Genomic DNA, 26,877 nt, shown 5'->3' on the forward strand with positions numbered 1-26,877 from the left:
AAAAAAAAAAAAAAAAAAAAAAAAAAAAGACAACCTAGGGCTTAGCCAGATAGCTCTGCGGACTAAAGTGCCTGCTTAGGCAGAGTGCAGTGGCTGGGGTTTGATCCCCACTGTGCAGTGCAGTGCCATGTCATCCTGCGCCAGCGCTGCCCTCAAGCCATGTTGACACTGGGCATGGCATGCCTGTAATTCCAACGTTTAGGAGGTTAAAAACAGGAGAATCACTGTGAGTCCAATCTATGTAGTGAGACCCTGTAGACCCTGTACTAAATACATAAAAAAACTAAAATAAAACAAGAGAATACTATGAGTCCAATTTGTGTAGTGAGACCCTGTAGATCCTGTTCTAAATAAATAAATAATAGTAAGGCACAGGGCAGAGCTAATAAGAGGGATGGGTGTATTTGAGGAGGTGCATGCAGGGAAAGGTGCTGCGGAGTTCCAAGGAGCAGTAAGTCAGTAGAGCACAGGAAAGATGTTGTCTTAGTTGCACTGATACATGCACTGCTTTAGGAAATCTCTTTGAGGGAAATTTTGAACTAGTCTTTTTTCCCTCTTACAACATTTGATTCAGGTGAAATGTGAGGTCCAGAAGTAATAGCACTGGCTTCCCGGATTGAGTTCTACAGAATCCCATCAATATCTCTCAGTTTCATCCTCCCTTTTTAATTCCCAGTACCTGTGCTTCGGGGAAATTTGGGTATGTCACTGTAGTCAAAGGACTGGGCCTGTGTTAATTTGTCAGCCAGACCTCCTAACCCAGAACCACAGATCACTGCCACTTGGGGCCGGTGCTTGGTCTGACTGAGGAGCCATCGTGCGGTGTTCTGGTAATCTTCGTAGGTGAATCTAGGGGGTAAAAAGAAAATCACAGTGAACTGGACTCCCAGTCCACAGGTATCACAGACAAATGAGCTTCAGTGTAGAAACGTTGGCAGGAGTCAAGATATCAGGGAACAAAAAAACTGGCCAAGAGGTAGCAATAATGTGTCTGCAGCAAAAACTCATGATCCTTCAGTCTGAGAGGAAGTTAAAGAATTCTGTCTCCACTAACAGCCCCAACTCCAGCATCACAGGTTTTGTCTTGTTTTGCTTTCATTGTGGTACTGGGGATCAAACCCATGGTCTCTCACTAGACAAGTGCTCTGCTGCTGACCGGCACCTCCAGCACGGATGAATTTATGAATTTATTACTGCTCATAACAAAGACTTCAGGAGGGTCAGGGGTGTTTATAGGGCCAGAGAAGTGTAATGAAACAGAGGCTAAGGCTAAGGAGAGAATTCACAAAGCAATTAAGACCTTTCTGAGGGCAGTAATAAACTTAATATAAGCTTATAGACAGATATACCCTATGACTCTCATATCTATCCCCTATGACACTCAACATGTGATTAAGGATATTCCAGGCTTGGTGGTACACTCAGGAGGCTGAAGCAGAGGGATCACAAGTTTGAGGCCACCTTGGGATACATAGAGTTCAGTGTCAGCCTGAACTATAGTGAAACCCTGTCTCAAAGAAAAATAAAATGTAATTTAGTCTACATGCCCTGAAAACAGAAAATAAACCAATTTTCTCTTAGAAATTCACCCTCTAAAGGGGCTGGGGAGATGGCTTAGTAGAATATGCGCTTCCCTGGCAAGCGCAAGGGCCTGAGTTCAATTCTTGGTTCTGCCAAAAAAAAAAAAAAAAAAACCAAAAGAATGCTTCACTCTACCAGTAAGCTGCCACACACCCAGCCCTGATGTTGTGTGTGTGTGTTTGTGTTCTAGAGAAGATGGCCTCCAACTGCTGGACTCAAGTGATCCTCCTGCCTTAGCTTCTCAAGTAACTGGTCTACAGGCCTGACACACACCATAGCTCTTGGGTCTAAATTGTTAGACTGACAAAAGAAAGAAGATGAGAGAGAGAGAGAGAGAGAGAGAGAGAGAGAGAGAGAGAGAGAGAGAGAGAGAGAGAAACAGGATGAGATGGGACGGGACAGGAAGCAATGGGAACACTCCTAGTAGAAGTCTACATGCCATTCTGAGTTTCTCCTGAATGCTTATTTCTAAGACTCCCATGTCCTCACAAACTCATCATATGGAATTGCAAAGGTACCCAAACCCTGAGACTAAACCATTGCAATGTAACAGGCAACAAATACACAAACTGGTTCTCTGACAAAACTAGGATTGACTGCTTAAGTTCTCTGCAGAAGCTTGTTTGTTATGAGCACAGATTGTGAGCCCATACCCACAAATTAAAACCTTGCTAGGAAGCTCCAAAAATTGGAATTTTTTTCCTGCTTTTGATGTCTGTGATCGCCTCCTGCTGTTCTTCCTGGTCCCTGATTACCTCCATCCTCTTTCTCTTCACACCAAGACTTTTTCCCTTAAGAACATAAGAGCAACTGGTCCCCAAGAGCCCCTACACTACTAGTAAGGGTAGTTAATCAGGAACTTTCCTCAGTTCCTACCTTGATTGCTTTGCACCTCCCGGACAGGATTAAAGATCGTGCTCAGAGGTAGAAATGAGACGTAATAGAGTTGAATACAACTAACCTTCCAGAAGAAATTATTTTCCTTCAAAAACAGAGTCTAGACAGTGTGTGGTGGCACATATTTGCAATCCCAGCATTTGGGAGGCTGAGACAAGAGGATCACTTGCCAGTTTGAGGCCAGTCTGACTGATAGCAAGATTCTGTCTCAACACACACACACACACACACACACACACACACACACACACGCAACAGCAACAGCAACAACAAAAAGCAGAGCCTAGGAACTAGTGGTCCCACTTATCAAACTGATGTGAGAGGATTTCTTAAACCCCAGTAATCCAGCCCGGGCAACAGAGCCAGACCTTGTCTCAACAAAACAAAACAAAGTAAAAATGCCTGGGGAACCAGACAAAATTCCACATTAAATCAGGGAAGTAGCTGGGTAACAGGTTGGGAGAAGCAACAGAGCCAATAAGGTGGTGACAAATTAACCAATAACAGGCATCCTTCAGAGGTGAAAAGAAAATGAAAGGAGCCTGCAGCCATCACCACGCGGCGAGGACTTCCTACTAGTGTTCATCAAGGCGCGGCTGAGCCCCATGCTGATGACTTGGAAGGGAAATTGGAGGACCAAAGCAAAGACAAAGGTTTTTCAAAGGTGTTGGGTGGGAATGTGCTCTGCTCCGTGAATAAAGATCTCCTCTGCCGGGAGACTCCATTCACAACTGGTGAAATTGACTTCCAGTTTGGAGGGTAGGAAGGAGCTTGACTGGGAAGAACTAAAGAACTCCAGGCTTGAGCACCCAAAGTGGCTGTCTTTACCTGGACCCTAAATGATCACCTGTGAAGAGCATGGAGGTGGGGAGACCAAGTCTGCGGTGTGGAGTGAGGGGTGTGCCTCCGTCTCTACTTGCACCCTAACACACGCACATAGACGACGACGCAAAAGCAATTTCTTTAGGAGCTGCCTCCACTACACAAACCGCTTCTGCGGCGCCACCGCGGGTCGATCGCCGCACGCGCCCTGCCCTCGCTGTCTGGCCCACCGTTCTGCCGCTCTGGCCCTCGCACCACCCTGAACCTGGCACCAGGCTCCGCGCCAGGCCGCTCCACGTCCCCAGGGAGCTCTCCGCTTCCCCTCCCTGGCCCGTGCAGATCAAGGTGCTGAGTTCCCTGCTCTCGACGACGGTTATTTCCCCTCCCCAGGGGGCTTAGGGGTCCCTGGGCCTGATGCTCAACTCACCCGCTCTCCATGGTCTCGCTGATCGATCTATCCAGACAACCGGTGGAGCTCGGCGGCGATCCGGTCCTGTCAGCACAGTTAACTCCCTGTGCCCTGGGCGCTGGCTTTTATTCCCAGCCCCAGTGGCCCCAGCCAATGGCAGCCAAGCAGGCGGGCCCGCCCGTCTCCATGGTGACGTACTCCCTGTGCCAGAGGCCGAGCAGAAAATCCAATCAGAATTCTTTTCAAAGCCCAAAGCCCTCCAGTGCCTACCAGAGGCCTTTTAGCCTCTAGTCTTTTCACAGCCCCAGGGCGTGGGTCTCCCGCAAAGGAGGGCTAAGGCGACAGGGCGAGCAGCGCCCCTTGAAGCGTCTATCTGTAGCCCCGCTCTTGCAAACCGTGAAAGCCTTAAAAAGATAAAATTTCAAGGCTCCAACTGTACAACCCAAGAATAAAATGAAGACAGCCAGGGCTTGAGTTGCTTCCTGGACAAGGGAAGCGGGGTCACCCAGGCTACTACAGTGTTGTCTTGGAGATTTCGGGGTTTGTTGGAATATTTCCCGGTCCAGATGGGAGGGAGGAAGTTCTAATGCAAGCGTTTTTGGACTCTAGACTGACAAGATTGCGACAGGGTGGGTGGTGCGCTGTACTGGATTCAAGCAATTCCCGTAAGTAGCGTACTCCTCCCAAGATGAAATCTCCTGTAGCAGAAAAACACAGTATTAGTAAGAATTTGTCTGCTGCTCCTTCCACTCTAGAAATTTAACCATTTTTTTTTTTTGCATCAAATCCTTATACCAAATGTATCAATCCCGTGCATCAAATGCATCAATCCATGTATCAAACCACATGCATTAAATGTTATTTATTTATTTATTTATTCTTTGTTTTAGGGAAGGGGCATCAAATGTTTAATTAGCTCTTGGCATCCTTGAGATTTTCTCTATCCTGAACTCCAAGCTTTCCTGCTTGCCTTCTACCTATCTCCAAAACTCTAAGGCACTGTTTCCTAAAGTGTTTTTCTAATTCATTTAACAAATATTTGTTGAGCATCGACTATGTAATGGAACTGCTCTAGTGTTGTGAACATAAAAGTAAAAATAATATCTGTAAAGAAAAGAAGTTTGTATTGGGTAAATGGGCCTGATATTAAACAAGTGGTTTGTTCTGCTGTGATTGTTATTATTACTATTCTTGTTCCTCCAGTTATTTTAACAGAGATAAACACGGATTGGTATAAAAGTAAACACTCAACTTAGTAATGAGACTATACACAGGGCTTGGTGATTGACATCTGTAATTCCAACCCTCAGGAGGCCAAGACAGGAGGTTTTCCATGAGTTCAAGACCAGCCTAGATTACATAGTGAGCTCAAGGCCAGCCTGAACTACATAGTGAAACCCTGTTGAAGCAGAAGAAGAAAGGGCCAGCCAAATAGCTCAGCAGATTAAAGCGCCTGCAAGCAGGCACAGAGGCCATGGGTTCAATCCCTGGGCCTGCCGTGCCAGCTCCACTGAGATGGCAATTGAGACTGGGAGTGGTGGCATGAGCCTGTAATCCCAGCTCTTAGGAGGCTGTAAACAGGAGGATCACTAGGAGTCCAAGCTGCTTAGTGAGACCCTGAAGCCTCTGTAGACACTTCCCTAAAAATACAAAAAAAACAAAAACAAAGTTCAAACCTAATCAATTGGGGCTGGGGAGATGGCTCATTAGAAAAAGTGCTTCCCTGGAAAGCGCAAGGGCCTGAGTTCAATCCTCAGTTCCACAAAAAAAAAAAAAAAAAAAAACCCTAATCAATTAATGTCTATAGACTTTGTCTAAAGTAAGTATATGTAAACCAAAAAAAGATTATCTGCAAAACATCTATGAAAGAAAAATTGTGGAACAAAGTTCAATTTTCTGTAGTGTTTTCCCAGCAGGATATGAAGAACAGTTGAGTTTACATTCCACCAAAGCAACATACTACTATTTGATGGGCAAAGACAGTTTGTCAGTGGGCACACTGGCCACGGTGGCATAACCTTCAGAACATACTTCATCATAGTTTTTTGTTTGCTTATTTACTTGTTTGTAATGTTTATTGTCCTTGGAATACACCCAGGGCCTCACACATGCTAGGCAAGTGTTATACCAGAGCCTCCATACTTAACTCTGGTTCAAGTCCTGCAGCCAACCTTCTACATAAGCAATTGAATTTTTTTTTCTGTATTTTAGGGAAGGGTCTTCAAGGTCTATAGGGTCCCACTACGTATTGGACTAATAGAGATTCTCCTGTTTTCAGCCTCCCAAGTGCTGGGATTACAGGCGTGCACTACCACGCCCAGTCTCAATCGCCATCTCAGCATGTCCAGTGGGTGGGTCTAGCACAACACACTGGGAATCAAACCTGGTACTGTGCTCTGCCTAAGGCATGTCTATCAGGCCAGCCCAGCAATTGAATTTTAATTGACTTTGTGGTGGTTTTTGTTGTTTGTTTTTGCAGTAGTACTGGGGATGGAACCCAGGAGCACTTACAATTGATATATATACCAGTCTTTTCCATTTTTTTAAGACAAAGATTTGTTAATTACCCAATGTCATTTGGGACTTGTGATCTTCCTGTCTCAGCCTCTGGAGTAGCTGGGATAATAGTTATGTGCCACCACACTCAACTGGACCACTTTTTCAGTCAATTCCCCAAAGGGATCCTAAGAAGAGCCTGCCCCATGAGGTCTAGCAGGCTCCTGAGATTGCATATTTGCTTTGTGGTCTTTCAAGATTGTGCAGACTTCAGGGTGTATTAAATCCTGTCTGGGGTCTTGTCTTGCGCCTGTCTTTGGCAACCCATCTTCATATCTTACTGGTTTCCTCAGAGGCTTTCAACCACTACAGGATACAAAATCTCATGGTTTCCTTTTTACATATTTATCTATTGCTCTGTAAACAGAGATACTTGATGTGAAGTACTGCTAGATATCTTTTCTTTCCTATTATGCTATGTCGGACCAAATCCCCATATTTTTAATGTCTGTTTCACTGTTGGCAATACACAAGTCCAGAGTTCCCAATTTCACAGTTTGTGATGAACTTAGTATTTCCACAGTCTTTTCATAGCATCTCTGGCCTGTAGTCTTAAGACGCTGAGAAGTGAGGCAAGAAGATTGCAAGTTCCAGCCCAGAATGGTATAATTTCATGGGACTGTCTCAATATAAAAAAATGAAGAGGGGGGCCAGAGAGATAGCTTAGAGGCATAAGCACCTAACTGGCAAGCACAAGGACCCGAGCTCTATCCCCAGCCCCACATGCTGTTCAGTCTTGGCTCCAGATCCCCGGGGCGCACCATCTCCACCCCGGAACCAGGAGTGGTGGCACACTGCTGTAATCCCAGTACTTGGGAAGTTGAGTCAGGAGAATCTCTGAGTTTGAGGCCAGCCTGGGGCCCACAAAAGTGAGCACAAGGCCCGCCTGAACTGCATAGTGAGAGCCTGCCTCAAAAAAAGAAGAGAAAACTGCTGGGGCCATAGCTCAGTGTGAAGATCCTGAGTTCAATTCCTAGGACTGAAACAGAGGTGAGACAGGATCACTTGAGGCCCTGAGTTTAAGATCAAACCAGGCACCATGGCAAGATCACAAGTGATCACCAGTACTCCATGGTATTCCTCTGAGCTTGCGTGCCTGTATGCTTTGCGACACATGGCCCCAGTCACTGCACCACCATCTCATTCCTGAGCTGATGCAGTGTGGGTGGGCAGGCTGTGCAACCAAGCTACTGGTGTGTAAACTGTGTCTCTATTCCTTGCTTCCCAGCTGTGGGATCCTGAGCAAGTAAAATTCTGACGATGCCTCATTTTTTTTTTTTTCTTCTTGTATTTAGTACAGGGTCTACAGGGTCTCACTCCACAGATTGGACTCATAGTGATCCTCCTGTGTTCAGCCTCCCAAGTGTGGGTTTACAGGCATGCACCACCACGCCCAGTCTCAGTCTCTATCTCAGCGTGCCCCAGGGGTGGGGCCAGCACAGCACTGTGGGGACTGAACCCCAGCCACTGCGCTCTGCCTAAATAGGCACGTTAGTCTGCTGAGCTATCAGGCTGGCCTTTAGGTTTATTTATTTTTTTGTATACATACATCTTCTATTATCACAGAAAGTTCTGCTACACCTTTGTCTTGCTTTTAGGTTTTTAAATTTTCATTTTTCCCTTACTCTTTTTTTAGTCACCAATAAGAGAAGATGGCACTGTGTTTTATTCTTTACTTGTAGGGTCAAGTCATGGTTTTTATGGTTCCTATAATTAAGAACAATCACCAAGCTATGGTAATTATAGTTTATTACTGCTTATTACTCTTTCTTTCTTATCACTGTCCTATCTTCAGAGACACTCCTGCATCCAAGAACATAACCTAATAACACACCCACCCTCCATTCTCAAGATCAAGGGGACCAAAAACAGAAGAGATAGGCAGAGACAGGCTCTCAGTCACTGAGGATTGCCTTGTGCAATGGGAAGATATTTCCTGATAGCAACTTCTATTGTAAATAACTCCAGAATCAGACTCAGCTTCTATAATTCTATAAGCATGTCTTTAAATTTTATCTTTTTAAAATTTTATTTATTCATTTTTTTCAGTATCGGAGATTGAACTCAGGACCCTGCACTTGCCAGGCAGGTGCTTATTTAATTTTATCTTTAGATAAGGTCTTTCTGTATATAATCCAGGCTGGTGTGGTTCTGACTATGTAGCACAGCTATTCTCAAACTCATGATCCTCCTGCCTCAGCCTCCCAAGCACTTGGATTACAAGCACGTGTACTTGCTTGTATTATAGAATTCTACAAGAATTCTAGCTGGTGGTGATGGCACATGTCTGAAATCCCAGAATTTGGAAGGCTGAGGCAGGAGGATTGTAGCAAGTTCAAGGCCAACTTGGGCTACACAGGGAGTTCAAAGCCAGCCTGAACTACATAGTGAGATTCTGCCTAAAAAATAAATAAGTTAAAAAATAATTACAGTATCTTTGCTTCTTTTGAGACAAGGTTTTGTGTAGTTAAGTGAACTGAGCTTAACAATAGCTGAGCTGACCTTGAGCTCACTAGGTACAGGCTGGCCTCAAACTGGTAGTGATCCCTCTGCCTCAACCTCGAGAGTACTGGGATTACAGGCTTGCACCACCACACCAGCCTCCTTTCTATTTTTCACCCTCCCTCTTTCCATTCCCTCTCACTAAATACAGAGGAGTATAGATGGGAAGATGGGAATTCAAAGCAGTACTTTCTGTATCAAGAGTATAAACCTGGAAAATGTCACCCTTCTGCAAATGTAAGTATATATTAGCCAGCGTTACTGACATTATGCCCCAACACAACACCCAAAGAATTTCACTTAATTAAATCTGTTAGTATGAATGTTGAGATGATCAGGCTATGGGAAAGGGGTCAGAGTAAGTGGTTCTGAAGTTTTGTTCTAGGTTCCCCCACGAGTTGGTGCCTCTTGCCCTTCTCTGTGGACTTTCCCCTCAGTACTATCTCACTATGTCCAGGTCTTTGATGGACAAAGAGTCTTTGATGGGACTTAGGATAGGTGATTTAAGGAAATCCGTAAACTCCTGATATTTCTCCCTGTTCCCCAAATCGGCATCTAGCCATTCCCCAAATTAACAAACTCATGCAGTTGGCAGCATTTCTGCATGCACTAACTGTCAGCTCTCAATGAAACTTTTGTCATCTGTCTTACTTTTCTCATTGCTGAGACAAAATATCTTACACCGAAAGTTAAAGGGAAAAAGGTCTACTTTGCTCACAGTGTGTAGAGGTTTCAGTCTACGATCATCAGGCTCCAATGTAATGGCAAGTTGTGAACTGCAAACAATGCGGGTGGCACTGCCCATATGGCACTATCAGTGGTTGTAGTTCCCATGGCTTTTTGTTTAGCTGGCTTTCCTCACTCCTTGCAGCTCTCTTTGGATGATCCAGGTTCCTGGCTTCTCAAACCTCCTGGGATATCCACTGCACCTTTGGCTTCTCATTCACAGCTTCACACATTGCCTGGCCTCCTAAGCCTTCTAAAATATGGGTGGAAGCTCTGTTGAGCTTGTATTCTGCACACACCTAAAACCAGCACCATGGGTAACCCATTCATTCAGGACTCTTCCTATCTCTCAGGAACTAATGCTATTCCCCATTCCTATTGTCCAATAAATTTTTCTGCTTAATTTAAAAATAAATAATTAAAACTAGCATCATGTGGATGACAGCAAAGTGTGCTGCCATCTAGAGGAGTAGCCAAACTTACTTCTCTCTTGGCTGTTGGGGTCAAGTACCTATGAACCAAATCCCATGGAAAAAGTTCTGTACACCTTCACATTGTAGAACTTGTTGCTCTGGGACTCTCTTGTCAAAGTTTCACTATTGTGACTTTGAGGCTGCAAAGTATGGAGTCCTGCTGCTTCTTGTGATGCCCCCGTGTTATATTCTCCTGCTCCTCCTCAGCAATCAAGAAATTCTCTGCTCTGTCTTTGAAGTCCACAGCTTTATGGGAGCTTTCTTTATGACCAAATTCAAAATATTTTTAAACATCTTGCTGAGCTCTTTGCTCTTGATTCTTTACATAAAAATGGCCAAAATCTCCCAACAGTAGCCATGCCACTGCCTGAACATTTGACTGCCAGATTTCTTATGCGAGATTAATCAGTCCATTGCTATTATTCTAAGTCTCAGGCAAAGTCTCTGGACATAAGCAAAATACAAAAACACTTTCTGCCAGTCATAACACACATTGCCTTGACTGCAACAACCAATGCAGTCTTTCTTCCCAGCAGAAGCCTTCTAATCCTGGTCTTCACCAGCATGATTTATATCAGCTTTCTTTTCTTCTTTCTTTTGGCAGGGGGAAGGTTGAGACAGGATCTCACTATGTAGTGATCCTCCTGCCTTGCCTTCCTGAGTGCTGGGAGTATAGGTGTGAGCCTTCTAGTTTTCTGACCATAATTTCACATCAAGGACCACCTAAGTTGTTCCAGCTCTGCTTCTTCAGCCAGTATCTCTAAACCTTTGCAAACTCTTCTCACAAGTCAGTCCCAAAGGCTCCTGAACCACATAGCCAGGTATAGTCACAATGATGACCCCCTTCTCTGGTACTAAATTCTGTCTTAGTTGCTTTTCTTGTTTTTGAGAGGAAATACCTGACATTCAGAGTTAAAAAGGAAAAGTTTTATTTGGCTCACAGTTTGCAGAGGTTTCAGCCCATACTTAGCTGGCTCCAAAGCAGGGTGGTATGGTAGACAGGCATCACAAAGGAGAATAGTTCATGATGCCCACAAACTAGCAAAGCAACAAGTGAGGAACCTTTAAAGTGGCTTTCTGCAATTTATATTGTATCCAGGCTACTTAGGACTGGTAGCACTCACACCCTTAATTTAATCCTACTGTCCTTGAGCTGCGTTGTGAATCAACCCCAGCATCACACACTCTAGATTCAGCCACCTCTGAATAAGCCCCATCTATCTATATTGCATGAGACGTGCTGGAGGGGCATCAAGCCATAACATTAACCAACTTCAAATCTTAGATAACAGAACTTGTAAAACAAAAATGTAACATGGTGTGGTGGTGCACACCTGTGACCCCAGCTCTCAGGAGGCTGAGACAGGAAGATCATTGCAAGTTTCAGGCCATCCTGGGATACATAATGAGTTCAGGGCCAACCTGAACTACATAGCCAGACTCTTTCTCAAATATATAAGTAAAAAATAAAAAAGGGATGTTGTTTCTTCCCCTCTACCCCACCTTGTTTCCCTCTCACTTGAACATTTTCTTCTCTTTTCCCAATGTACTGTATATTTTGGTCCCTTTTTAAGCTTTGGCTTTCTCACACCAGAGAAACAATGCAATGTTTACATATCTGCGTCCAACTTATTTCACTTAAGAATATGGTCTCTCAAGGTGCATTCATTTTTCTCGAAATGTCTTGAGTTTATCCTTATTTATGGCGTAGTAGTTCTCCATTGCATTAAAAACCCATGCCATCTTTATCCATTCATCCAATGATAGGCTGTTTCCAAGATTACAAATTGTGTCACTATAAACATACGTGATATGATGCTTTTCTTTCAGGAACATACTAAGAAAGGGAATACGTGGGTCAAATGGAGGCTCTAGTTTTAGCTTTTTTGTGGAATCGCCACACTGATTTCCATAGTGGTTGTACCTGTCTATACTCCCACCAACAGTGGAAGTTTCTTTTCCCCCCATAGCCTTTTCCAGCATTTGTTATTCTTTGATTTCTTGGTAATAGCCATTGTTTCAAGAGTGAGATGAAACCTTAGCAGGTTTTTTTTTTTTTAGCTTTAGCCTATTAGTATTTTTTCACTAGGAAATAAAATGTGGGAAAAAAAATCCACTCAGGCTATTTATTTCAAGACAGTTCAAACAAACATATAATCAGTATACTATTCTGCAACAGGTATAGTGCCAAATGATTACTATTAGTCAATAATGGGAAATACTATGCTAAGTAACACTTTATTAAGTTCAAATAGCACTGGGAAGCTAATGGCATTATCAAGAATCTATCCTGGTAATAAAGTTAACACTATAGTTGAAGTATAAGCTACAAATATTAAAATACAAAACTCTAGAGTCCACTATTGAAGTATTTTTTTTCATACTTTTATTGAGAAACAAATAGCAATGAGACAGTTTCAAATCAAATTGGTAGGACAAGTTTGTTTGTTTTTTAATGTAGGGTCTATTTAATTTAGGCTGGCCTTAAATTCACTATGTAGCCCACGATGGCCTCAAACTTGTGCTCATCTTCTTGCATCAACCTCCAGAGTGATGGGATCAGAGGCCTATGCCACCACGCCCTGCTCTCAGTATTGTTCTAATTTGTATGTCTCAAATGATTAGTGCTATATATGAACATGTTTTCATATATTTATCTTTCATTCCTACCTCTTTGTCTGAGAAGTATTCATTTCAGATGTCCATTTTTAAATTGGGTCTTTAAAACTGGGGGAGTCTGGCTTTTTTTCCCAATTCTTTACAATATTCTACCTATTACTCCTTTGTCTGAGGAACATCCAGCAAATATGTTTCCCTCACTGTGGGGTGTCTCTTGACTGTGTTAGTGGCTTCTCTTATTGTGTAAACATTTTCAATAAGATGAGGTTGCAGTTGTTCCTTGTGACAGTTCCTGTCTGATCTACATTTTACTCATAAAGCCTTTACCCACATCAATGTTTTCAAGTTTTACCTATTCTGTCTTCTGGCAGACTTAGTGTTTCTGTTTTAATATTTAGATCTTTTACCCATTTCAATTTTAGTTTAATGCATGGTGAAAGACACAGGTTTAGTTTTAATCTTCAGCATGTGGAGAGCCACTTTTTCCAGCACCATTTATTAAAGAGGTTATTTTTTCCTGTAATGTCCTTAGCTTCTTTATCAAAGATGAAGTGACTGAGTACATTTGGAGTTGTTTCTGCATCTTCTAATTTGTTCCATTGATCCTTATGTCATTTTTATTTCTGCCAGTATCATGCTGATTTTATCACAGTAGCTTTGAAGTATAATTTCAACTCAGGGATTGTAATGCCCCCCCCCTTTGTTGGCAAGAATTGCTTTTGCTCTTCTAAGTCTCTTCTGCTCTCAAACACATTTTAGGACCGCTTGTTCTAATTCTGTGAGATATCCTATTGGTATTTTGATCAAGTATTGTGTTAAATCTGTGTAGCAGCTTTGAAAGTATGGCCATTTTCTTATTCCTACCCAAGAACAAGGAGTATCTTTAGAAATCTTTCTTTAAATTTGAATTATGTTATTTGAATTTAGGAGATTTACTATGACCACTAGTAATGTGGTAATGAAGCTGTAATAGTGCTTGGGTCTAAGTGGGCTCGGATGCCATAAAGACAACATGAAGCCAGGTGTGCTGGCTCACATTTATAATCTCAGCACTCTGGGAGGCTGAGGTAACAAGACTACAAGTTTGAGGCCAATGGCAAGCTCAGTGAACTAAGCACCTACTTAGGCAAGCGCAGGGACCAGAGTGTGATTCCACTACCACATGCCATGCCAGCCCCACCCCCAGGCCAGCTCGGCTGGCCACTGAGACCTGGTGTGGTGGCATATGCCTGAAATCTCAGCACTGGGGAGGCTGAAAACAGAAGGATAATTTACAAGTCCAAGTTGCATAGTAGGACTTTACCAAATACATAAAAACAAAACAAAACAAACAACAAAAAACAAGTTTGAGGGCAGCCTGGGTAACTTGGTGATTTTGAGACTCTGAATCAAAATTTTAAAATATTAAAGGGAAGAGTCTCTAGGGACAGTGCTCAGTGCAAAGGCCTTGGATCCAGTCCAAAAGAAGGGCAGAAGAGAGGGAACAGGGGAAAGGAGGGACAGGAAGGAAGGAGAGACAGCAAGAGAGAATAAGGCAAAGAAAGACATAAAATGAGATTACTAGTGGGAATTACTGGTCAGCACACAGTACCTTTTCTTACTACTGGACCCTCTGGGATCTGCTTTGCTTTCTCTCGTCTGGAAGGTTCTTCAGGAAAAGACAGTCATCCCAGAGTTGTCAAACAGACTACACATCCAAATAAAATTGCGCTGAAAATGTTGCCATTTTTAGAAAGCAGATGTTTCTTAAAGCATGAACTCATGACTATCTCCCTCTGACCTCTCAGTTCTTGTTCCCTATATTATGGACTTTTTCATACTGTTTTTTCTAAGAGAGATTATTTCAGTAGCCACAAAACAAACACTTCTTGGTGATTCATCCACCATTAATCTCAAAATAATAATCCTACATTTACATAAGACTTCCTAAATTGTTCCTCTCCTGAGAAAAAGTTATTCACCTTGACATAAATTCCTACTCTGCTCTAAAAGCATCCAACAGATTTGAGAGGAAGAAAACAAGTTTCCTTTAACTTAGGAGGAACCCTATAAATTTCATCTTTGGGCACCCACTTTGTAAAGTATACTGGTAAGTTTGAAAAAGCAGTTTTATTTCCTCTTCTTGGCAAGTTGAGCAGGGATGAATACTGGCAAACAGGAGTGGGAAAATAAGTAGATCAGCTAGCTGTATGTTTATTCATTTCTTCTTCTTCTTTTTTTAAATACGGTTTTTCTATGCAGTTCAGGCTGGCCTCACTTTGTAGCCCCGGCTCCTCATGAACTAAGAACGATCCTCCTGCCTCAGCCTCCTAGCTATATGTCTAAATGAGCACTCCGGGTTTTTTTCAATATTTTTTAGAACACCCCACTGATAGGCTCATGGTTAAGAACAAAGGTAAAACAAATATAGCTGGGCCTAATAGCATATGCCTGTAATCCTATAGGCCAATACAGGAAAATCAAGGGGAGTTTGAGGCCAGCATGAGCCACACAGTGAGTTCAAGTCCAGTCTGAACAACAGAGGGAGATCCTATCTCACCACCCTTCCCACAAAAACTAAAAGACAAATATTAAAGACTGTGCTAGCTTAACAAAGTGATTTATATGACGTTGGATTTACTGGTTAATTTAAACATGCATACTTGTTAAGGGTTGGTGGTCATTAAATTGTGTAAAACTAGGTGCTCTCTTTCCAGTAGTGGAGAGATTGAATAAAAATAAAATATTACAATTTTTTTTTTCCAGTGCTAAGGATCACACCCAGGATATGGTGCATGCTGAGCAAATGGTTTCACTGAGCTACAACTTCAATTTCACAATGTGAACTGTGGTGGGGGCCGAGAGGGTGGCATCTGCAAGACAGTTCCCTGGAGAATAGGCTCATGTCCTATCCTAAAAGAGACCAATGAAAAAGGTCAGGGTGATATAATATTCAATTTTTTTTTAAACACATATCTTCCTGGGGGCCGGGGAAATGGCTCTGTACAATAAATGCTTCCCTGGCAAGCACAAGGGCCTGAGTTCAAGCCCCAGTTCCACACACACACACACAAAAACAAAACAAAACAAAACAAAACAACACATATCTTCCTGGTACATAGTTACCTTGATTCCCCACCACCACCTGTCCTGGGACACTGAAAACAGGGTTGAGCTACAACTCCATCTGTCTTTTTATTTCCATCCTGAGACAGCATCTTGCCAAATTGCTATACTGTCCACGCTGGGCTCAAGAATTTGGGATTACAGGCACATGCCACCACCCCTGTCCACCCTGGTGTTAAAGACGTCCCTTGACCGGGGAAGCTAACAATCCCTACTGTTCCCCTAACAGTCGGCTGGCTACTAAAACTACCGAAGCTTCCGCCCTCATTGCCCCTCCTCCTCCAATCTTAAGCCACGCCCCTCATGTTCTGGCGCTAATTTTGAGCCAATAAAGTTGTGCCTTACGGATCACAGGGCTAAGGGAAAGAATTCACCGGCCAAAGGGCGGCGACCCATAACGCAAAGAAAAGTCTTTCAGAGGAGTCTTCAGTCCAATGAGAAGCAGATGACGCGCAGGGACAGAGGGCGCGCGGCTTCCCGACACCGTAACCAGTGAGGAGAAGCAGTCCAGCCCCACCTCCTGGTCTGGAGGTAGCGCGATGGGCCACGCTTCCAATGGCCAGCAGAACCCAGAGTCACGTGCAGTTTTTGCAAGCTCAGCCTCTCTTGGAAGGTCATGTGACAGTGACGTTGAGCAGCGTTCGCCAATGGGGAAGGAGAGTTGCCTTCATAGACCGGGAACTGGGTCACCTACCCCAATGACAGTGCGGCGAGGGCGGGGATAGGCTGTCGCGTGCTGCGGGACGGAACTGGGCGGGGCCGGCCGCTAGCTGCGGGGCGAGTCGGGAGCCGGGCGCGCAGGCGCCTGGGGGACCCGGTAGCGGCGGCGACGGTGGCGACGGCGGCGAAGGGAGCTGGAACGCTGACCCTGGAGGGAGACAGCTATGGCGGCAGATGGAGAGCGTTCCCCACTGCTGTCCGAGCCCATCGACAGTGGCGCTGGCGGCAACGGCTTAGTAGGGCCGGGCGGTAGTGGGGCTGGGCCCGGGGGAGGCCTGACCCCCTCCGCACCACCGTATGGAGCCGGTAAACATGCCCCGCCCCAGGGTAAGCCCGGGGGGGCCCGAGTTGTTCCCAGGGGTGCGCGGAGAGGCGGGAGGGGGCGGGGCGGGGGCGGGGCCCGAGCGCCAGGTGCGGGACTGTGGCACCTGTGCCGCGGCGGTAGGCTTTCTCCTACAGTCTAGCCCGAGCTCGGGAATGGAGGTGGTTTTGGAGGAGCCTGGTGTAAGCCTGTTGTGAGAAGTCCGCAGAGCTTGATCAGAAGAAGGGTTGAAGATCAGATAGAGCTTCTTGCCCCTGTGGAGCTTCAATGAGAGGTTTTGCGAGTGATCCCAATCCTTTTTATCTGGTTGCTCTTTAGCATTTTCCCCGTTCCCTGAGGGGCATCCAGCGGTGCTGCCTGGGGAGGACCCACCCCCTTACTCGCCTCTGACCAGCCCGGACAGTGGCAATGCACCCATGATCACCTGCCGAGTCTGCCAGTCTCTCATCAACGTGGAAGGCAAGATGCATCAGCATGTAGTCAAATGTGGTGTCTGCAATGAAGCCACCGTAAGTTATGCTTGTGTACAAAATGGGCCCCGTTTCCTGAATCCTCTTTCTGATCTCCATTGTAGTCCCTGATGAAGGGCTCTTCGTGAAACTCAGTTTCAGTTCCAGGAGTTTCACACGGCTATTTCCCCAAAAGCCACTCACTGAAGTTAAAGTTCATCTTCATACTTACCCTGGATATTATGATTTAGCTCTATTTGAAAATCTCACATGTCTCTTTTCATTTCTCCTCCCTGGCAAAAGTGTGCTTGGAAGGAATTGGGATTAGAGGTTTGCTTGCTAATATCTCAATTGTTCTCTAGCCAATCAAGAATGCACCCCCAGGGAAAAAATATGTTCGATGTCCCTGTAACTGTCTCCTTATTTGCAAAGTGACATCCCAGCGGATTGCCTGCCCTAGGCCCTATTGGTAAGAGACATAAGATGGGGAAGAGGATAAGTAAAGAAAATTGGTAAACAAAAAAATAAATGCTTATAGAAAATGTAAAGGTTTGAGAGATCAGTATTTATAAGGAGAAGAAGCTGATGAAGCTTTGACTTAGAAATATTCTGTAAAATAGCCAGTGGAGACTGGGGAGATCATTCAGCACCTGCCTGGCAAGCACAAGGACCCAGATTTGATCCCCAATACCACATGCCGTGCAACTGAAACCAGGTGTGGTGGTGCATGCCTGTAATCCCAGCACTGGGAAGTTGAGACAGGAGGAGCACTACAAGTTCAAATGCATAAGTAGTGAGACCCTGTACCAAATAATTAATTAAAACAAGAATGGGTGGGGCATGAGATCCTGATATGAAAGGGGAATTGGAGGCCTAAGGTTTAGTATTCTCATAGATTCACTGGTATAAGATGGGGGATTTTAACATTGTACATTACAGAGAAGTAAAGGAACTTGATGGACAGGGAGTGGGGATGTGAGGGAGGCACACTGTGGGAATTCTATGGTTTTTCACATATAGTATCTTCTTTCTGTATAGCAAAAGAATCATCAACCTGGGCCCTGTCCATCCAGGACCTCTGAGTCCAGAACCACAGCCAATGGGTGTTAGGGTCATCTGTGGACATTGCAAGAATACTTTTCTGGTGAGGAGGGAATGTTGGGATACTATAAGGAACAATGTAATGAACCCTGAACAATTCCGTCCACATTTCTCATTTTCCCATGCCCCAAGGTTCTCATTGAAGAAGACTTACTTTCTATAATTACTTTTTCTTTCTCAATAGTGGACTGAGTTCACTGACCGAACCTTGGCACGGTGCCCACACTGCAGGAAAGTGTAAGTGAATAGGGACTGATCTGGTAATTTGGTGCTGTGTGCAACAACAGAGCCCTTAGAACTGTCAATCTTTTTTTTTTTTTTTTTTTGGTAGGACAGTTTCAATAATTAACACATTGCATACATTCCTCCCAGTTCAATCGTTTGTTTCCTCACAGGTCATCTATTGGGCGCAGATATCCAAGAAAGAGATGTATCTGCTGCTTCTTGCTTGGCTTGCTTTTGGCAGTCACAGCCACTGGGCTCGCTGTGAGTAACCTTAACCCAGCCCTTTTGATTCATCAGGTTCATCATCCTGAGATTTGGGAAACTGGTAACCTAAAAAGTGACAGTGGGGGTTTCACGGTATAGATGAGCTAGCAGCGCATGACTGTCTTATTGTTGCAGGTATTAAGACTTCTGTAGAGGTCAGGGCAGTGAAGAAAGGGTTTAAACTGAGGGATACTAGGCTAGTTCAGACTAAGGTATTGACAGATGTCTGGGATTATTTTCCACCTCAAGGGAACTGAGTAATCTGGCCTTCCAGATGGCCTTGAAAGTGTTTACTTGTGGATAGGAAGAGGAATGAAATGAATTGTTACTATTTCTAGGGTTCTCAGTAGTAACGTTATGAAGAGTAACCATCTTTTTTTCCTCTCTCCTCAGTTTGGGACATGGAAACATGCACGACGATATGGAGGTATATATGCAGCCTGGGCATTTGTCATCCTGTTGGCTGTGCTGTGTTTGGGCCGGGCTCTCTACTGGGCCTGTATGAAGGTCAGCCACCCTGTCCAGAACTTCTCCTGAGCCCCCTGATGAGCCACAGACTGTGCCTGGCCCCTCCCTGGTGGGGACAGTGACACTACAAAGGGAGTTGGAGTAAAAGGCTCCCTGGGCTTCTATGTGGAAGCCAGGCAGCTGCCTTCCTTTTCCCAGGGGAGAGGTAGGAAGGAACCAGGCCCCCACTTAGGTTTGGAGGGGTAGAGAAAAACCACTGCTGGCCTTCTGCTTTCCTCCAAGGGTTGCTGTGTTTAGGGTGAATTGGGCAAGGTGTTGCCCCTAAACCTGGGTCCTACTGATGGTTCTAGCCTTGTCCTTCCTATATGCTCCCTGAGACCCATTCCTGTCCCTTATACATTCCAGGGCAGGGTGGGGGTGGGTAGCCTGGGGGTTCCCCTCCCTCTCATGCACCACTTAGGATCTTGCTGCTGCTATTGCACTTCACCAGGGGCTGGCTCTGACCTCAGTACCGTCTCCTCTCCCCACATTCCGTGTCCTGTTGGGGTGGGGCCAGCCGCTGCTCTGTACAGAACCACGGGAACTGATGTGTATATAATTATTTAATGTGGGGTATATTTCCCCAGTCTGTTTCATTTAATTCTTCCTTCCAACCTTCCTTACCCCACCCCATCCCCAGTTGCAGTACTTAACTGAGCTGGGTAGGGCTGCTGTCTCCAGAGGTTAGGGATTTATCCAGTGCTTGTAAATAAACAAGGTCGTGACTAACCTCTTCTAGTTGTTAACTCATATGAATATTTGTAGCCCCACTGAAGGGTAAACATAAACACAGCAAGGCTGAAACTATGGCCTTTTATTTACACATAGTTCAAAATAGAACTTGTCAGAAACTTTAACATAAGGAGAATTCACAAAAAAAAAAAAAAAAACTTGGGTTTAAAAAACCTGGTAATGGTTCCTGATCAAAAGATTCATATTCTCATGGTTGAGAAACTGGACTTTACAGTAAAGGAGGAGTATTTGTACAGGGAGGAGGGGGCAGTTATTCCCAGGCTCACAGTGATTTGGAGAATGTCACAGTGCTAAGTACAGGGTGATGGGACAGTGGTCACTGCCAAGGGCCTTGGAACGGATCTTGCTGTCACACAAAGCAGGTAAAAGGGAATGAGACAACAGAAAGTAATCAAGGCGCCAACCTACATTCTTGGACCGAGCGTTCATCATGTAAGTCCAAAAGGTGTAGGCGTAGGCAGCATTAGGGTACAGGTGACGAAAGCTGTCGGCCAGGGGCACAGCCTGCAGGAGTTCCCCAAAGCCTTGGCGCTCCTGTGGAGTGAAGCCAGCATTCTTTTTGTTTCCTTTGGGGTTACGAAGATCAATTTCTTCATGAGCCACATTGAGGTCCCCACATAGTACAAGAGGCTTGTGGGATGCCAAGCCCTTCAAGAACTTGCGAAAGGCCTCATCCCAGCGCTGCCTGTACTCCAGCCTTACCAGACCCCGGCCTGCATTGGGTACATAGGCTGTAACTAGCACGAACGAGTCAAATTCAGCCACAATCACCCGGCCTTCCTGGTCATGTTCCTCCTCACCTAACAGAAATGAAGAGTCAGTATTAAAAAATAAGAAAAGCAGTAAACAAAATTAAAACCCTGGTGAGGGTTGGAGTATTAACAATTAATTTAAAAGAGCTTGGGCATTAGGAATTAATAGGGTCTCACCAATGCCATAAGAGACTTTGAGTGGGCACTGGCGGGAAAGCAGACCCACACCGCTATATCCTTCCTTGTCAGAAGGCGCTGACCAGTACTGATGGGATAGTCCAGACAGCTCCTGAAGCTCAGCTGGGAGTTTGTTCTCTGAACATTTGGTCTCTTGGAGGCACAGGATATCTGGGGCTTCTTCCTTTACCCACTGTGAGTGGCAGAAAAAGTATTAATTTAGCAGATACATTTACTGAACAGTTCATATAGATAGTATATGTATACTGTACTAGCTATACACAATTCTCATGCACAAGAAATTCAACAGATTGTTAATACTTTTTTATGTATTTAGTACAGGGTCTCACTACATAGATTGGACTTGCAGCGATCCTCCTGTTTCCAAGCCTCCCTCTGTGAGGGGTGGGGGAGTGGGGGCTGGCAGGGCATGTGGCGCTGCAGATCAAACCCTGGTTCTGAACTGTTGATACTTGGGGCAAACTCAGCTGCAGGGGACCACAGTTCAATCCCCAGCTCCACAAGTCGCACCAGACCCACCCTCATTGCAGCCTGAGCTAGTCTCCCCCCAACACACAAAAAAAATCCTTCTCCAAATTGTTAATACTTAAGCAAATTTAAATTATGTGATTAAGAACTAAAAGGAAAAATCATATATACTGTAACTTTATCTTTTTGAGGTAGTAGGAATTAATCCTGGACCTTTGTACTGTGCTATATCCCCAGCTCTTTCATTTTTTGAGATACAGGTTCACTAAACTGCTGCCCTGAGCTCAAATTTACAATCCTGCTTCAGCCTCTCAGAGTGCTGGGCATATAGGTTTGGGCCACACCTAATTTCCAACTAGGATTTTAAGCAATAATTATTAACAAAACAGTGGAGATAAAATGGAGAAAGCTGGTAAAGTGGTTTTTGGAACAGGAAGAGACATGAAACCATGCAACAGAACTGAAAGATGGACATATAGGCAGGACTTGGTCTCCTTCCACTTATATTACTCCCTGGATGAGGTGGCACATGCCCGTAATCCCAGCAGTCTGGATGCTGAGGCAGAACTACAGCGAGTTTGAGGCCAGGTTAAACTATAAAGTGAGACCTTACCCTCCCAAAAAGAAAACTCAATGACATGAGAAAAAGGCGATAAAATTTCAAGTTCATTCAGTATGTCGCCGCCTCTGCCTGAATGCCACTCACATCTAAGCCCTTCTTCTTAATCCAGGCGCGAAGCCCATCTACGTTCCAAGAGCATATCTTGACTGTGGCAGATTTGCCACTGGGCGAGGTTTTTTATCTGGAGGATCCTCATACAAGACTGGGCCTTCTCCTGCTGCCTCTTTTTCGTTTTTCTTTGCTCCCACTTTACTCTTCTTGGCCTCTGGCTCTACAAAATAAGACACAATAGTAAATGTAGACGTTTTCCAACTTCAAACACGAATTAACACAGATAATACATACATAAATGACCTGACTGGTCAACTGAAAACGAGGTGTGTATCACTCATAGAAGAAATTATTAGTACCACACCCCTCCTTGTAGGAAGAGGGGCTCATTTAATTCTCCTACCTCTCTTGGGCTCTTCCCCATCTTCCGCCACTGATCCCTTTTTTCCACGCTTTGGCATCCCTGTAACGAAGGCTCTTCCGTACCTGTACCTCGTCAACCACCAAAACAGTATCTTCACGGGGTGGTCTGTAGACGAAAAAAAAAATCGCAGTCAGATAAAACTAAAGAGAAGACTCGCCCTTCTGTCGTCGCCGACCAGGCTGGCCTTTCAAACCCCTTTATCTCTCAATTCTTTCCCCCGCTTCGATCATCAAGGGCCTTCAGCCCCTCACCCACTTTACATCATTTCTGAATGCCTTGCATTCTCAAGGTCTGCCCTCTGGCCAAATGGGGACCTTAATGAAGAGTCCTGACCCATTAGGCCGCTTGAGAACCCCGTATGAGGGGAAGACAGCAACTCCACATCTGACCTGCTCCGGACCCCAGCCAGACTTCTCCCTATTTCGGTAGCTGAGCACAAAGAATAGAACACGCTGCGCTCCCACGTGGGGAACAGGCGTGGTCACGTGACCGGACGCCCGTCCCGTCGGGCCGAGGAGCACGGCTGATTGGGCTCTCTGGGATCACGTGACAAAACCCTCCCTCTTTGAGATTACTGAAGACCCCAGTACGCCATTTTCTAGCTATTTGTGGAAGTGCCGGTTTCATGAATTATTCTTCCATCGTGACCAAACAAGACAACGTTGTATAAAAGGGAAGAAAAAAGTGGGAAATCTGGGCTGGGGACAGCCATGGGAACCGACAGGGCTGTAAGGCGCAGAGGCCGGGCCAGCGCCGCTGGCAGATGGAAAGACAGGCCCTTGCAGGGGCCTTGACGGCAGCGGCGCGGGCGCGCGCGCTCCCCCTGCCGGAGCTCCTCCGCGGGCGCTGCGGCTCCGTCCCCGCGCTCCGTGCTGTGTCGGCGGAGTGACCCGGGTCTCCGTGCCGCAGTGCCAGCGCCCGGCGCTCACCGGTGAGGGCTTCCCTCGCGCCGCGGCTCGCCAGGGGCCCTCCGGGGTGTCTCCGGTCTACACCATGCCGGTGGTGCTAGGCTTTGAAGGCAGCGCCAACAAGATAGGCGTGGGAGTGGTGCGGGATGGCGAGGTGCTGGCGAACCCGCGGCGGACCTACGTTACGCCGCCGGGCACAGGTGAGCCGCGGGCGGGGACGGGAACTCGCGGCCCGCTTCCCTGCACCCATTTCGCAACTCTAATGAATGACGTGGGGTCGGACACGTTTGCCTTCTCTTACGGCTTTTGGTGTGTGTCGGATTGAGGTTATGTGAGTCGTTTCAAGACAGATGGTTGCGAGAGTCACAGGAACACGGAATTTCTGGTTCGTTCAGGTTCTGAGTCCCTTTCGTGTTGTGAGCATTCAAAAATGTTATGAGGTGGCCGTGGAGTGAGACGCAACACGAATATTATACTGCAGTATAATACATGGTTCCTTCGGGATAGAATTAGAAATATTATAGAGATAAAAGCAGAAAGATTCTTAGCTTAGGTGTCAAGTCAGGTCTACCTGACAGCTATTTTTGTACTCCTGTAATGTTTTGGATATGTACTCCTTACTTTTAAAACGGGCATACTAAGTGTATTGCTAGGTCTTAGGACTAAATGAACAGACACATAACTTTTAATTAGTATCACTTATAAGGTACTGTAGCTTGTGTACCTTCCCCCAAAACATCTGTATACTTAGGAAGCGGCAGCTGAGCCATACAAACCTGAAAAGTTTCCCTGCAACCGGTTGTTCATTGGAAATGCGCACGCATGTTTGCTACTTACTCTCCTAGGCACTTGGGCACAGAAATGATCTGTCAACTAGAACAGGGTAGTCACATACACAGTTCTGTAGGGTCACAGAAAAGTCACCAAAGAGTATGAGGTGTATATTATTTCAATTGAATGCAGAAGGCATTCAATTGAAGGCATTTGAGTGTGAGAAAGGACGTTTCTGAAAGCTAAATAACACGTATAGGACCTGGAAAGAATATCTGAAACTGGAAAACTGAAAGGATTGTTCCTCTATTACTCAAACTTTATTTTAAATTAGTTTCTATGTTTGCTACAAAAAATTGTGATCTTTGGCCTGTGTTCATTTCCTAGGATTCCTCCCAGGTGCTACTGCCAGACACCACCGAGCTGTTATCCTAGACTTGCTGCAGGAAGCACTAACTGAAGCGAGATTAACCTCCCAAGATATCGATTGCATTGCTTACACCAAAGGTATGGGTGGGAAAATGCTCCAGTGGAAGAGTACAGCTAGACTAGCTGGGTTAAAGCAGTGTATCTTTGCCTGTGCCACCACTTGCTATAGGCACACTCATCTCTTACTCCGCTCACCTGTTTTTTCTCATCTCTCAAATTCTAACTCTCATTTTTATCTGTATAGGTCCTGGTATGGGTGCCCCATTGGCTTCCGTAGCAGTTGTGGCCCGTACAGTGGCCCAGCTGTGGAATAAACCACTGATAGGGGTGAACCATTGTATAGGCCACATTGAAATGGGCCGTCTCATCACAGGAGCTACCAGTCCAACTGTGTTATATGTCAGCGGAGGAAATACTCAGGTATTGAGAGTATTTTACCCGTTCCATCTTTAATTTCTGAAACATTCAACCATCAGCTTCCTTGTTTTTCCTGAGTTGTAGGAACTATAAGAACAAAGCTGGCATATCTAAACCTAAGTTATTATATAAGACTCACAACAAAGTTTGTGATATTGGGGTTTTGGGCAATGTTAGAACATTTACAATCATTAGGATGTTAGTTGACTTTTATGTATGTGATTATAAAGAGTAGGAATTTTTACTTTAGAAAAGCATGATAAAGGCCTGGCGTGGTGGCACAGGCTTGTAATTCCACTTATGGTCCCAGTCTGAACTACATAGTGAAACCGTGTCTCAAAAAGACAAAGGCGGAAACAAAGATGGAGGGAGGAAGGAAGACAGGTAGGTAGGGAAGTAAGGCCAGCACTCACAGGGTAGGCAGGAGAATCACGAGTTTAAGGCTAGCCTGAATTACACAGAGTGAGACCTTGTCTCAAAAAACCAGAAGTTAAATAAATTTCATTATTTTGAGGGGTTCAGTCCTTACCATTTGTAAGGTAGACCAGATTAGTGTAGACCAGATTAGTGGAATTTATTTTTTAAATGTTTGCAATTAAAACTAAGGGCCGCCATCTGATTTATTTCTTCAGGGTAACTGCATGTATTATGCTATTTTGTTTTTTTTGTGTTTTTTTTTTTTTTTTTCTGGTGCCGGGGATTGAACTCAGGACCCTGCACTTGCCAGGCAAGCACGTATTCTACTGAGCTATCTCCCCGGCCCCTGTGTTATGTTATTGAGTGCAAATATATAAGACTTTTTTTTTTTAAGAGCATTAAAATACGAATAACTTTTTAAGAAGTTCTTTACAAATGATAGAGATACTTTAAATTTATGGGGGAAGCTAAAGTTATCTGGGATACTTTACGTGACCTTTTAAGGTTGGTATTGGATTCTTATAACACCTGATAGTTTGCTGTTAGCAGTAGTTTATTCAGAATTGTCCTCTGTTTATGAAAGGGTTGTTATTAGAGGGAAGTACACATTGCTGTGAAATCAGTTGGTAGAGGGCAGGCAGCTGGTTGAGGCCTGAAGGCTGATGCACAAAAAGCATCAGAGGCTGAAGGACTTGGTGAAAAGCAGTAGTAGAGTTTTCTTCTTCCCTTTTGAAGCTTGCCTTGGTGCAAGAAACAGGGACAGTGATTACGTTGGAAAGAGAAGATAAGCAAAGTAGAAAGAAAGGCAGGATTTTTCCTTTCCCTTTGTCACCAGCTATTTTGGCAGTAGAGTAAAAACTACATCAGAAAGGAAGGAAACCCCTGATAGTACCAGGAATGGGCAGGGACATTTTATGTTTTCATTTCTTATCAGAAGCTAACTTGGTCACGTTGGTGCTTTGCAGCTGTCTTCCCCAGAGTCAAATTCTCCTCTTTGCAGACTTGTTTTCATGGACATCCTCATCCCCTTAGGTCATTGCCTACTCAGAACATCGGTACCGAATCTTTGGTGAAACCATCGATATTGCTGTGGGTAATTGTCTGGATCGCTTCGCTAGAGTGCTAAAGGTGAGCTATCAAGGCTGCAGGGAACTAATGTGGGTGAGTTTCCGGGGAGCAGTAGAAATGAAAGTAATAAGTAGCTTCTTACGCTTCCTGGGTATTAGACTCTGTCGTCTGCATCTTCCACTTACTGTGTTGTTTTTGTCTTGTTGTAGTATTGGGCATTAAACCCAAGGCCTTTGCACTAAGCTACATCCTCAGACCTTTTATTTTGAGACAGGGCCTCAAATTCAGTTGCCCAGGCGAGGCTCAAACTTCTAGCCTTCC

At 44.9% G+C, this 26,877-nt stretch overlaps 4 protein-coding genes and 1 long non-coding RNA gene across 6 annotated transcripts in view; 3 read left to right on the top strand and 2 right to left on the bottom strand.

Annotated features, from left to right (window-relative positions):
- The window catches only part of Pnp (purine nucleoside phosphorylase), an 8,293-nt gene extending 4,463 nt beyond the window's left edge, over nt 1–3,830 (bottom strand). Inside the window, exons 1-2 of the mRNA XM_004644030.2 lie at nt 3,728–3,830; nt 680–849 (exon numbers count right to left, since the gene is read on the bottom strand). Of these exons, the coding sequence (XP_004644087.1) occupies nt 680–849; nt 3,728–3,738 (181 nt within the window). The 5' untranslated portion in view covers nt 3,739–3,830. The remainder of the gene's footprint in view (nt 1–679; nt 850–3,727) is intronic.
- A 103-nt stretch (nt 3,831–3,933) lies between these two features.
- On the top strand, nt 3,934–15,514 carry LOC111813448. The gene is made up of 3 exons (XR_002818711.1): nt 3,934–4,374; nt 8,919–9,004; nt 15,331–15,514. It is a non-coding gene; the product is annotated as an uncharacterized LOC111813448 (long non-coding RNA).
- A 924-nt stretch (nt 15,515–16,438) lies between these two features.
- Pip4p1 (phosphatidylinositol-4,5-bisphosphate 4-phosphatase 1) lies at nt 16,439–20,152 on the top strand. 2 transcript variants are annotated; one of them, XM_004644003.3, is made up of 7 exons: nt 16,439–16,737; nt 17,051–17,241; nt 17,544–17,650; nt 18,220–18,325; nt 18,467–18,519; nt 18,678–18,768; nt 19,165–20,152. In XM_004644003.3, the coding sequence occupies exons 1-7, from the start codon at nt 16,575–16,577 to the stop codon at nt 19,306–19,308; spliced, it is 855 nt and encodes a 284-aa protein (XP_004644060.1). In that variant the 5' UTR covers nt 16,439–16,574; the 3' UTR covers nt 19,309–20,152. The 2 variants fall into 2 exon arrangements, with proteins under 2 accessions (XP_004644060.1, XP_004644061.1); XM_004644004.2 differs by having other exon boundaries at nt 16,440–16,716; nt 19,165–20,005.
- Nucleotides 20,153–20,249: 97 nt separating this feature from the next.
- Nucleotides 20,250–22,988, bottom strand: Apex1 (apurinic/apyrimidinic endodeoxyribonuclease 1). Its single transcript, XM_004649062.3, is given in 6 exon segments — nt 20,250–20,831; nt 20,961–21,153; nt 22,156–22,250; nt 22,253–22,342; nt 22,526–22,651; nt 22,880–22,988. Coding segments are annotated over 6 exon segments (1,026 nt in total). The 5' UTR covers nt 22,884–22,988; the 3' UTR covers nt 20,250–20,313.
- Nucleotides 22,989–23,414: 426 nt separating this feature from the next.
- The window catches only part of Osgep (O-sialoglycoprotein endopeptidase), a 9,811-nt gene continuing 6,348 nt past the window's right edge, over nt 23,415–26,877 (top strand). The window contains exons 1-4 of the mRNA XM_004644005.2: nt 23,415–23,654; nt 24,613–24,732; nt 24,899–25,074; nt 26,521–26,616. Of these exons, the coding sequence (XP_004644062.1) occupies nt 23,540–23,654; nt 24,613–24,732; nt 24,899–25,074; nt 26,521–26,616 (507 nt within the window). The 5' untranslated portion in view covers nt 23,415–23,539. The remainder of the gene's footprint in view (nt 23,655–24,612; nt 24,733–24,898; nt 25,075–26,520; nt 26,617–26,877) is intronic.

Source organism: Octodon degus, unplaced genomic scaffold, assembly GCF_000260255.1.
Source record: "Octodon degus isolate 3935 unplaced genomic scaffold, OctDeg1.0 scaffold00189, whole genome shotgun sequence".
Classification (NCBI taxonomy): domain Eukaryota; kingdom Metazoa; phylum Chordata; class Mammalia; order Rodentia; family Octodontidae; genus Octodon; species Octodon degus.